This window comes from Ammospiza caudacuta, chromosome 3, assembly GCF_027887145.1.
Source record: "Ammospiza caudacuta isolate bAmmCau1 chromosome 3, bAmmCau1.pri, whole genome shotgun sequence".
NCBI lineage: Eukaryota > Metazoa > Chordata > Aves > Passeriformes > Passerellidae > Ammospiza > Ammospiza caudacuta.
In genome coordinates, this window is record NC_080595.1 from 104,198,475 (window position 1) to 104,210,604 (window position 12,130).

The 12,130-nt window shown below is 44.7% G+C and overlaps 1 protein-coding gene across 1 annotated transcript; it reads left to right on the forward strand.

Annotated features, from left to right (window-relative positions):
- The first annotated feature begins 5,418 nt into the window (after window positions 1-5,418).
- GJA10 (gap junction protein alpha 10) lies at window positions 5,419-7,241 on the forward strand. Its single transcript, XM_058801515.1, has 2 exons — window positions 5,419-6,244; window positions 7,198-7,241. The coding sequence occupies exons 1-2, from the start codon at window positions 5,419-5,421 to the stop codon at window positions 7,239-7,241; spliced, it is 870 nt and encodes a 289-aa protein (XP_058657498.1).
- Window positions 7,242-12,130: the final 4,889 nt, after the last annotated feature.

The following is a 12,130-nucleotide window of genomic DNA, read 5'->3' on the forward strand; positions in this document are numbered from 1 at the left end:
CCCTCATCTTCCCCTCACAAATTTGTAGATTGCAATGGGGTCTCCAGGCTGAACAGACCAAGTGACCTCAGCCAGCTCCCCCTCAAGGCCCTTCACCATTATTGTTGCCCTCCTTTGGATGCTCTCTCCTATAGCTGAATGTCTTCCTCACACTGTGGCACCCAGAGCTGCCCCCAGTACTTGAGGTGAGGCTGCCCCAGTGCAGAACAGAGCAGGACAATCCCCTCCCTTGTCCAGCTGTGCCTGATGCACCCCAGGACAGGACTGGCCCTCCTGGCTGCCAGGACACTGCTGGCTCGTGTTGAACTTGCCATGGACCAGGATCCTTTCTGTGGCTCTGTTTCCAGCCTCTCATTCCTCAGTCTGCACCTACATCCAGGGCCACCCCATCCCAGGTGCAGAATCCTGCTGTCACACACAGGACAGAGTAAATGCCGCACACTGGATTTGGATACTGGGATTTAGTGAATAACCACCAGGACCACCCTCCTTGGCTGCGATCTGCTCCTGCCCCAGCAATATGTTCCTTGGGTCTCTGCTTCCCAGCACTCCTGCTCAGGAAGGTCAGGCATGAGGATGTGCTGGTTCCCACTGTGCTGATTCTCACAGTTGCCTGTTCAGTCACCACTGGCCAAGGTCCCATCTCTGATCTGCAGGATATATTCCCTCCCACCAATCCACACACAGCCTGCTGTCAGCTCACGCTGTGAATCAAGCTGGTTCTGTCTGTGGCAGGAACTTACAGCAAGGGGGTGTCCTGAGGCACCACAGATTCTTGCAAATGCAAACCGTCCCTGTGCCCTCACCCTGCTTCCCTTTCATGCACAATTAATTATATGGTCCATTAACAAGCTTGTAGGAGCAGTCCTTTAACAACATTAATTATTCTGCTGCTACAGCAGAAATGGAAAAAATTGTCCCTGAACAGCCCACTGTCACCTGCCCCGTCCCCTGAGAAAACCAAAACCTTAAACCAGCTTCCCCTGAGGGCAGAGTGAAGTAGGCACTGTGGTTCTGGACCTGCCGAGGGACAGGTGGGATGGGACAGAAATGTGCTGGGCCCAGAATGAGCTGCTTCTGCAGTGAACAGCTCTGACAGGATGGGCACATCATAGGTGCTGCAGCTCTTGCTCTTTTCTCAAGCTTTCACAGCCAGCAGAGGTGAAGAGGGGGCTCCTGAGAAACACCTGGGACTGTGGAAGCTGCTGAAGATGTCAGGTGAAGAGCATCTGATGAGGCAGCACACAGGACCAGGCCTGAGTCAATGCTCTGAGCTGAAGCAGCAAGGAAAAGATTTAAGGACTTGGTGACCAGATTTGGAAAGAAAAGACATGAAAATAAAATGGCAATGACAGGTATGTGAGAGTATATGGATGAGAAAGGCATGGGGAGGTCTGGATGAATATTAATGCACATCTCAGGGGTGAAAATTGTATTCCTACTGCCTGTAAGGCATTTGTTTGTAATGTGTGTATAAGCCATACGTCTGCTGTGTTAGGCTGAGGCTAGAGGAGAGCCGTGCAGCCACCTCAGCTGCTGCAGGGCTCTCAAGGCACATTCAAACAGGACTTTCAGGGGGACATGTACAGCTTGTGCAGGAGAGAAGGATGCAATGGTGCATAAATCAGAGATCATTCCAAAGAAGAGGTGAGGCTTTTCTTGTTTGAGAACTGGCCACTGGTTTGTAGGAGTATCTTCAGGGAGAGGAGTCTGAAATAGAAATCATACATGTCCCTTATAAAATGGAAGAAAAGGGCCAGAAGAGGGCCAGAAGTTCTACAATAAGAGAGGAAAAAACAAGTATTTTGTATTTCCAAAAAATGTAGGCCTGGGCATGGGCAGGAGTAGGCAGTACAAGATCTTAGAATGGGCAACTCAGTTCTGGTGGCTCCAATTTCTCATAAAATATTATTTTGACAACTTGCCTTCTTTTATAAACCTTGTCTCTCACAGATACCCGTTCTGAATGGGCTTGAGGGCAACAATTCAACCCAGCTGATGAGGGGTTACTGTGCTGAATGCCTGTGTTTCTAACTTAAGACTGGAGTCTTAGTTCCTGTGGCCTCCATTTTCAAAGGCTCAGTCTAACACATCCTAAATTAACTCACCAGGCAGCAGGGTATGAAATCGGACATGACCGATCGATCCTCGAGCATTGATCCAAAGCTAAACTAATGGAATGTAAAGAAAATGTAAGACACTATTGTACTGTAAAAGCTGCCTGTTTAGCCATTTTACAAAATAAAACTCCATTTGGGAGCTGGGTGAAGGTGTAAAGTTCAAAGAACTGACTAAAACAAGGCATAGGGACTTCACAAACTGCTGCTGAACAGATTAAGCCTTGGGGGAATGGCTTTATTAGATGCCACTGACTACAATAATTGCATGATAATTTTGGCTAGAGGCACCATCCTATCATCCATCCTATCATCTGATGATTTTTAAACTGTGCATGAACAGTTTAGACAGAGTGATCTTGGCACCCAGCTGCACAGAACTGAGAAGCCTGTTCAGTGTACCACGTCTATGCTTGGGCTCTTGGGGAAAAGGAAAAAAAGGAAAAAAAAGAAGATGTCCTAGGACTCCCAAAGAGAGATCTCTGAGAAAAAACAACAAGCAGTTCTGCATGCTCCTTCTGCAATGCTCTAAGAGATTAACCAGGGGCATTCTCCTAAGGTAAGTGGCAGAAAAATAATTCTTTCTAGGGCTGTATGGAGCAGGCAGGTGCCTGTCAGTCTTGAAGCAATGCAAATTAAAACCATGAGTATTTGCATCTTAACATTTAACTTCTGACAAGAAATTAAAAGTTTAATGCTGCTATTTCATACCTCAACTGATGCAAACATGGCATGAATGTCACATAGAAGTGATTTGAATAGTAGCTAATGACAAGATGATTTTTAAAGTAGCAAAATCAAAAAATAGAGGAACTTCCTCCAAGAGAAATTATGGATTTCCATCTGGTTCTAACTGATTACATACATGAATTTTTATTGTTTGAAATAACCATACAAAAATACTTGGGCAGACACAAAGCTAGATGGTATAATGAGAAATGTCTCAGGTATGTAGTTTCTATACTGAAAATGATATATTTCTATTCTACAGTGCTAGTGGTATAGAAGAGGCTGTGCTACTAGAATTTCTAGTCTACTAGTAAACTGGAAGTAATGATATAATTGATATTTAAGATTGCTCTCTTACAGTAGACTGAAATTACTCTGTTAGAACTCAATTAAGACCAGGGAAGGGGACAGAAATGGAAAAATTAGAAGCGTGTTGCTATGACAAGGTTGTGAAGTAGTTTGTGCTGATTTCTTAGATATGCTGGCTTTTGTGGCTCTAAACTAACTTCTTTATTTTATACTCAGTATTCACTGTGTCATTATTTATTCTGAAAGTTCTATCAGTGCAGAGCTGAGGGGAAGTGTCCTGGTATCAAGGGCTCACTTAAAGAGTGAATTTATACCATTCCTACAATTTCATTTCTTCTGTTGGCTTTTATAATGCAAAGGTAAGGATAGTTACTTAAACAATGGTGGAAACAACTCCAGAAACAAAACTCTCTCAAGCCAGAGTGATATGTTTAGACACCTCCCTTGCCCTGAATAGTTACATCCACTTTCTGTTCCAGACATAAACTTTCTGTTCCAGTTTCTGCTGCCAGAGAATTTCATCTTTGGGATTAAAACATATTTATCCCTGAATTTACATTGTAGCATCACACATAGGGTTTTGTTGTTTGGCTGGGGTTTTTGCTGAGTCAATCAATTTCAGTGAGGGATCAGCCACTGGCAAGGCAGTGAATATGCCTAAAGCTCCTTTGCTTAACTGTTGCATTGGACTACAATAATTATTGCTGACTTTCTGTTTTCCTCCTGTGTCTCATTGCAATGATATGCGTGGGAGGAAAGGAATGGGGAAACAAGATATTCTGGGTGCATAACAACACCTAAGAGATTGCTTGACTAGATGTGTTTACTCAGCCAGTTCCATGTGTGAAAATTCAAATTTGCAGACCAAAAACAGTCCCAGCAACATAATAATAAAGTCTGTAGGATGCCTATGCTGAGAATGACTTCATTGCCAGTTACAACTGAATTTTTTTACTTGTGGAGTGGATAAATATAGCCTTGAAGCAAAACTGAACTTCCTGGGATCATGTCATGAGCCAAGCCGTATTAATAATGGTGATATCACCCAGCTACGCTATCATTTAAATATATACAAGATTTTGGGCACATCAACCAGCCAGATCTTTGAAAAACATCTTAGAAATTATACTTTACTAAAGGTTGTGGTTTAGTGGAATTTGGGATGTTTTGAAAGTATTGTAACATAAAAGAAATTCAAGTGTGAACCCTAAGGTAGATATGATCCCAGTTGCTTAAATAATTTATTGTCATATTAGCAGAAAAAGTTCCAGGGGCACAACACCAAACATGCAGGTGATTCACAAATAAACAGTCAAATATCTTGCATTTCAATTCCCCACATTATCTGAAGCTCCAAAAGAAAAAAGCTTCAAAAGAAGCAGCTTGTAAATCAAGCAGAACACAGACCAATTTGCTTGTGAATCAGTTTCTGGGACAGAGACAGTTAAAAAGATTTTTCACACACTCACTGTTAAAAACCTCCACATCGCTCTGATTCAATTACCTCATATGTTACAATTTATAATTAAGATGCAGCAAAACTTGATGCATAAAAATAAAGGTATTAACCCTAGGAGCACTCAGTTTATTGATATTATCCTAGAACTGAGACTGCAAATGTACAGCTATGTGTAAATCAGCTGTGTATTTGTAGTTTCAGAGAGAAACTTGTGAATTGTTACCCAGGTAGATGGGGAAAATGTTGGATGGATGGCACTAAAATTGCTACTACCTTAGGGTAAAAAAAGAAACTAAATCACAGTTATAGGACGCTTCTCAAAACTTTATCCAAAAAAGTAAAGCCAAGAACATAATTTATTGTGGCAAAACTATGCCAAATCCATAGTCAATGTGGAGTGAAGTGGGTGTAGAATTAAACTGTAGTTGGCAAATGATTTGCCAGGTGGGAAAAAAGTCATCTTCACTTGTAGTGGGAAGAAAAGAATATAAAGCTATGGGCAGTTATGAAGTACTGTGGTTTATAGCTGAAATAATATCTCTTAAACTTAAAATAATCTCACATGTACATCTTTGACGAGTAACCATGAAGTTTGAATTAATCTAAAGGCTCAGTAAGCACAAAGTAATGACGAACATCTAAGAGCTCTCCAGCTACCAGAAGAATGTATGTGAAACACAAATATTGAAATTAACAAAAACACCCAAAAACAAACAACAAAAACTAAAAATGGCCACTTCCAAAAGAAATCCACCACTGCAGGAGAATAACTTTTTTTTACTCCCCAGATATGAACTTCTGACCATGGGGGACTGGAACTTGTTGGGCAGCATCCTTGAAGAAGTGCACATCCACTCCACCATAGTTGGCAAAATCTGGCTCACAATCCTGTTCATATTCCGGATGCTGGTGCTGGGAGTGGCTGCTGAAGATGTCTGGGATGATGAGCAGTCCGAGTTCATCTGCAACACGGAGCAACCTGGCTGCAACAATATCTGCTACGACAAAGCCTTCCCTATCTCTTTGATCAGATACTGGGTACTGCAGATCATATTTGTCTCCTCCCCGTCCTTAGTGTACATGGGCCACGCGCTCTACAGGTTGAGGGCCCTGGAGAAAGAGCGGCAGAACAGGAAAGCCCACCTGCGGGCTCAGCTCGAGGACCTGGAGCCCATGCTCGAGGAACACAGGAGGGTGGAGAGAGAACTGCGTAAGCTGGAGGAACAGAAGAAAGTGAATAAGGCACCCTTGAGAGGGTCCCTGCTGCGCACCTATGTCCTACATATCCTGACCCGGTCGGTGGTCGAGGTGGGCTTTATGATAGGTCAGTATCTTTTATACGGGTTTCACATGTCTCCCCTTTACAAATGCACTCGGCCCCCCTGCCCTAACACGGTGGATTGTTTTGTGTCCCGACCCACAGAGAAAACCATCTTTATGGTTTTCATGAACAGCATCGCCGCCGTCTCCCTCTTCCTCAACATCCTCGAAATCGCCCACCTGGGCATCAAGAAGATCCGGAAGAGCCTGTGCGGACAGCCGCTGTGGCCGGCGGGCCCGTCCGAGGAGGATCCCAGCGCGTACAACTCCAAGAAGAGCTCGGTGGTGCCCCCGCCGCCCTGCCTGGCCAGCAACGCGGCCCCGCCGCGCCCCGCGCCCGCGCCGCTCCCGCCGCCCGCGCCCGCCGCCCCCGCGCCGCCCCCGGCCCGGCAGCACCGCGGGCAGCTCCGGGCCACGCCGCCGCCGCGCCGCCGGCACCACGGACAGCACCAGCCGCCCTCGTCCAGCAGCGAGGAGGCGCCGCGGGCCGCCCCGGCGGGCGGAGGGGCGGGAGCGGCGGGAGCGGCCGCAGCCGCTCGCCGGGCGCCCCGCAGGCAGAGCCGGGTGAGCGCCTGCCGCGATCTGGATGAGGAGCGCGGCGACTCCCCGGACAGCGGGCACTGCCCCGGCACCCGCAAGTCCAGCTTCCTGTCCCGCGTGCTCACCGGGAGCCGGGCGGGCAGCGACAGCGAGAGCACCGCCTCCCGCCGCGGCTCCGGCCCCGGCCCCGGCCCCGGCCCCGGCCCCGGCCCCGGCTCCGGCCCCGGCCCCGGCTCCGGCCCCGGCTCCGGCCCCGGCTCCGGCTCGGAGGGGCAGCGCCGCGAGGAGGGCGCGCCCAGCCCGCCGGCCGCCGCCTCGGGACGCCGCCTGTCCATGGCAAGTAGGGCCCGGGACAGCCCGCGGGAGGGGGGCGGCGGGGGGCCGCGGCAGCCCGGGCCGGCCCTGGGGAGGAGGGGGCGAGCCGGGGGAAAGAACGGCTCGGGCAGGACTTCCAGCACAGCCCCAGCCCCTCGCGGCCCCCCGGACAAAGCCAAGCTCCCAAACGCTCGGCCCCCTTCTGCCGTGAAAGCAGGAATACCAGGGAATTGCTGAGTCCCGAGGAGCTCTAAGTCAGCGAATCCCAGCTTCTTTATATACTCATTCCATCATCCCAATCCACTCGACGAAGATTGTCCCAGGGAAAACTTCTTCAGCTCCAGCGAGTGTAAGAAAGAGAAGCCAAGAATGCATTGAGTTCAATGGCACAACTTCTCTCGGTTTCAGGTTTGTCTCAAAGGTGGTCTCCAAGTCGAATAATTGTTCAATGAATGAATCAAAAGATCTACATGTAAAAATCCCCACCAAATAATTGTAATGCCAGAGCTAACGACTACAGAGATGCCTTTTCAGCAGCTCCTCCTTTTCTCTGGCCACGTGCTCTAGGCTTTCTTACAGTCATAATGTTGGCAAGTTATAGTGCTCACATTCAAGAGTCAACAAGGCTTTCTTAAAAGTGATTTGAATTCTGGTGGTCTCAGATCACAGGTTTGGTTCTTTGAGAGCATAGAGGCTCCTTTACAATTGCTTGCAGTAGCAAGCCCATAAATACCTTTTTACAGGGCATGTAATAAACAAGATTACTTCACACAATGCTCAAAGTCATAGATTCTGTTCAATTCTTTTTCCTCACTCTTCCTAAACAGCCCCCTCCCCCCCACTATTTCTTTTCCTATATGCAAAACAAACAAAGCCAACAAACTTCAAATCTTTTCTGGTAAGAAACACAAGGCTCCGTTACACTGCTCATCCAAAAATTGCTTGTGAGTTCCAGTTTCCATGGGATTGCAGTTCCTACAGTAAGCCAGTCAGCATAAGCCGTGTTAAATTGTCACTCAGGTGCAATTTAACCACTTTCCGCTTCAATCTTTCTAATACAGAGAGAGGGCCTAGAGCCTAATCTGTTGATCTGCTGGCTTTAGATACTCAGATAGAAGGATCTTTTAAAAGGTGAATGCAGAAAGTTATTCAAAGAAAGACAGAATTTCAGTAGCACTCTCTTGAGAACTCACAGAAGTTGCCTGGCAGCTTTTCCTAGGTAATGACAATGATTCCACTTTCCAGGGGAGACCTTCAGAAACATATAGTCAGTTTGCAAAACAATGTCATTATTCGTGAAAGTAACAGTCTCCCAGCATGCTGTCTTTGGAGATCATTATGTATAGGACTTGTGCTAGCAATTTAAACTGTGACTGATGAAGGTATGCTGCCTGGTGCTTCCTGCTTACAGCATTCAATATTTAAAAGTACAGGCACTTCTTAATTCCACTGAGGCAAGGTTTTGGCAAATGCACTTTGTTCTGGCACTGCTGCAGCATTTTTAGGAATCCTGATTTCAGTACACAAATATTCTGGTGCATCATAAATATGTTGAACCTGGATATTAAAATCTGAATACTCTTCCGGTCTGTATTCCTCAGTTCCTACATTAACTATTTAATTTGGTCAAAGGCCCTCAGCAATGGTTTGATTTGTTTTAATATTGGTTTCCAGAAGATGATAAACATGTATTAATGATAGAATCACAGAATTATTTGAGTTGGAAGGGATGTTAAAGATCATCTAGTTCCAACCCTCACCCTGTCAAGGGACACCTTCCACTAGACCAGGTTGCCCCAAGTCCCATTAAGTCTGGCCTTGAACACTTCCAGGGATGGGGCATCCACAACTGCTCTGAGCAACCAGTTCCATCACCTTGCCACCCCCACAGTCCCTCTCCAGCTCACTTATCAGCTCCCTTTTACTTACTGGAAGGCCACTATTAGATCACCTTGGAGCCTTCTCCAGGATGAACAATCCCAACTTTCTCAGCCTTTCCTCAAAGGAGAGGTAATGTTTAGATAAAAGAAAAATGTGTATGATTATATTAAAATCGATTGATAATATTTTTTAGTAAGTACTTAAAGTAGCTAATATTAAAAAAAAATTCAAATGAAGCATACAAAAACATTGCCCACTGCTATCCCTGATTAACAGTGACTTGCAACACTAATGCAAAAAAAGTCAAAGTACAGACACTTCTTAACATAACAGTGAATCCACATGCACAAACATACTTTAAACAGACAAAATATAGTCTATTCTAACCGGGATCTTAATAATCTAAGCTGGGTAGCCTAGGAGCAGAATTGACACTATTCTTTGGTTTTCTTTGATAAATTTCCCAAACTATCATCTTTAGTTCCATACTGGTTCAAGTTTTTTTCTTTTTCCCCCTCATCCACACCATTCTGCCAGAATTTGTCTGTAGCATTCTCTTTATTAGGTTCAAAGAGAGAGAAGCATCAACTCAACATTGAAAAGATCACTTCTACACCTCAATAACCATTCCAGCAGCCTCCAACCAAACACATACCCATGTTCTGTGCTAGGACAGCAGGGCAGCTGCAGCTGCCCACAAACACCAGAGTTTTCTTCCTAGCTGAAAGAAACCCTCAAAGTTACACAAAATCCATCCACCTGATAGTGCAAGAGTCTTCAGACAAGTCAACTGCCCTCTGTGAGTTCTGACACTGAAAGCACCAAGCAAGGCTAAGGGTACAATTTATGGATGCTTGACCTTCAACAAGTGATGAGCTTTTTTTCTGACCGGTATTACCAATGCCATTTCCACACCAAAACTGAATCTCTAACAGGCAAATAATAATCATTAGGGACAAATAAATGTGTTATAAGTTACTTCTCATTATGTGTTGGACCCTGTGAAGACCAGGTGATTGGCTGAGTCATATAACGGGATTTCTTTCATAAGTACAAAACTGCATCTCTCAAAGAGAACAGGAAGTTTGCCTTTGGCCTTCCTCTTTGGAGAAAAGGTTATTTTGGACCCTTAGGAGAGAATGCATTTAATTCTTCACTGAAAGCCCCTATGAAAGAGCGCAGAAGGATATTGATTGAAAACATTTGGCTATCAGGATCCCTCAACTTTTCCGGACTTCAGTTCAAACCAGACCAGCTCTAGATCTAAAAAAGAAGAAATGCCCTTCCCGTCGGTAGGATTTACAGACCAACCATGTTTGGCCACAAACTAGAAGGCTATTTAAAACTTCCTTGCCTGGAATTGGTGGAGATGAAGAGCCATTTCGTTGTTTCACATCCAACTGCAGCATAACCCCCTGACAAAATATTTACATTGCAACTGTTTAGTTTTACACCCAAACCACTCACTCTTCATGTTCTGTTCCATTTCTTTCATGTGGCATTATCCAAAGTTAATAATTATTCAGACCAGAAGCCAAAGTCAGGGACAGAAAATCTAAAAACTTATTTGATTTGTTGGGAAAAAAGAAGGCCTTTTTATGAGCCTCTGTTGGTCAAGCTTTAGGTTTATTAGATTCTGAAGACAGACCACCAAAACTGGACCTTCAAGCACATAGCAAAGCAAAGGTGGAGAATCAATGCATGACATGAGGGTTGTTTCCAACTGATTTCATTCCACCTAAACACAATGACAAGAGCATTGCTGACTATACAGATGATCTAATCTCAATAGAATGTTACAAAACTCTATACTGACAGGGGAATCCAGCAACTGTGAACAGCTGAAGTCAGACTATCTGCATGTCTCCAAAACCTTGATCCTGTGGACCACAGTCAGCATGCTTTGAAGTGACAGAAAACATTTTGTTCATTGATAACTGTCTCCAAGCTAATAATTTTCAAGGCTCACTTAGAGGATACATCTTAAAGAATAAACAGTATTTTATCTTCTCAGAGATATTGTGGGTACATACATAGTTCTGCCCTAAGGTTTGCATCTCTCACCACATTTTAACTTTAATTTCAGGGGAGATAGAGCTCTGGAGCAAAAAGGGCATCTTCTGCATGGTGCCAGGCTGCCAGACTCCGTTAGGTGAAGCAGGCCTTAAATGGCAGCTTTTCACACACAACTGAGTGGAAAAAGCTTCACTGAATTTAGTATATCCATAATCATAGCTGACAGACAGGAGGTGGATCCACAAAGGTGTGAGGGAATTATGCTGCTGTCCATAGGACTCTGCACATGAATTATATTCTGAGAAAAAGACCTCATAATTTGCACCAGTCAGGGTCTTGAGTGGTGGATAATACATGCTTAAGCCTGATAAGATTAATAGACTGATACAGTCAAAGATCAGTTTATAACAAGTACTGATACAACTTGTGCTCTCTTGAAAATAGGCAGGGCCAGGAATTACAGCCCAGAATAGGCACCTGGCTCTTGGAGTATTGCACTGAGAGGTATTGTCTCCCAGCATCCACATGCAAGACTGTGTCAAGCCATTAGGACCACTGAATAACTCTTCTTATCTCTGGGGGCATGAAAAGCAGACCTGAGCACTCCAAATGAACAATTAGAGAAAATTGCAGCTTTACTTCCGAAGGCACTGTTTGCCAGAATCAAGCAGTCTGTCTTCCTCCTCACCCATTTTCTGCAAACCAGGGAGTGATTCCAGAATGATCAGACTGCTCAGCTGAGGTGACCACAGCCTGACTTTCCATCTTCAGAGTGTCACAATGTCTTCCCAACTCAATAGCTGAATGTAATCACTTCTACAAAAGCTGGAGGCTGTCTGGTATTTCATTGCTAGCTGCATTGGAAGTCTTTGCTAGCTGTGTTTCCTGCCCTTCTAAAGCAGAGGATTCCAGTTCCATGCTACCTGAGCAGGATGTCCAGCATCAGTTCTTTTTGGTCTTTACCTATGTGATAGCTTTCTAAAGAATTCTATTTTGTTCTCTAAAACCTAGGAGTTTTAATTTGATTAACTGGGATTGTGAATATTTACACTAGATTGACATCTCTCTTCACAAAGGCACCAACTTTCAGATGACTTGGAACAAATGATATTTGCAACCCATGCCTGAGCCTGTATTAAGAGGTTATGTGCTCTACTGTGCTTGTGCTCTTTCTAGAGTACCCAAGGGTATTCCAAGAAGATGGGGGCTTGACATTATCTAATATTTGTGTTTCTTGATGAAGCCATGATAAGTTCCTATATCAAGAAACAAAACTGGAAATCATTAGAAGATGTATAATGATCTTAACAACCAAAATTACTAGAGCAAGACTTCCATAAAGAAATCTTAGGCATTTTAGGCACTCTAGACTTTTGTTTTTCAAGAAGTGCTTCATCTTCCTCATCCTCTCCTCCACAGTGTCCTGTGCTTTCACAGTGTCATT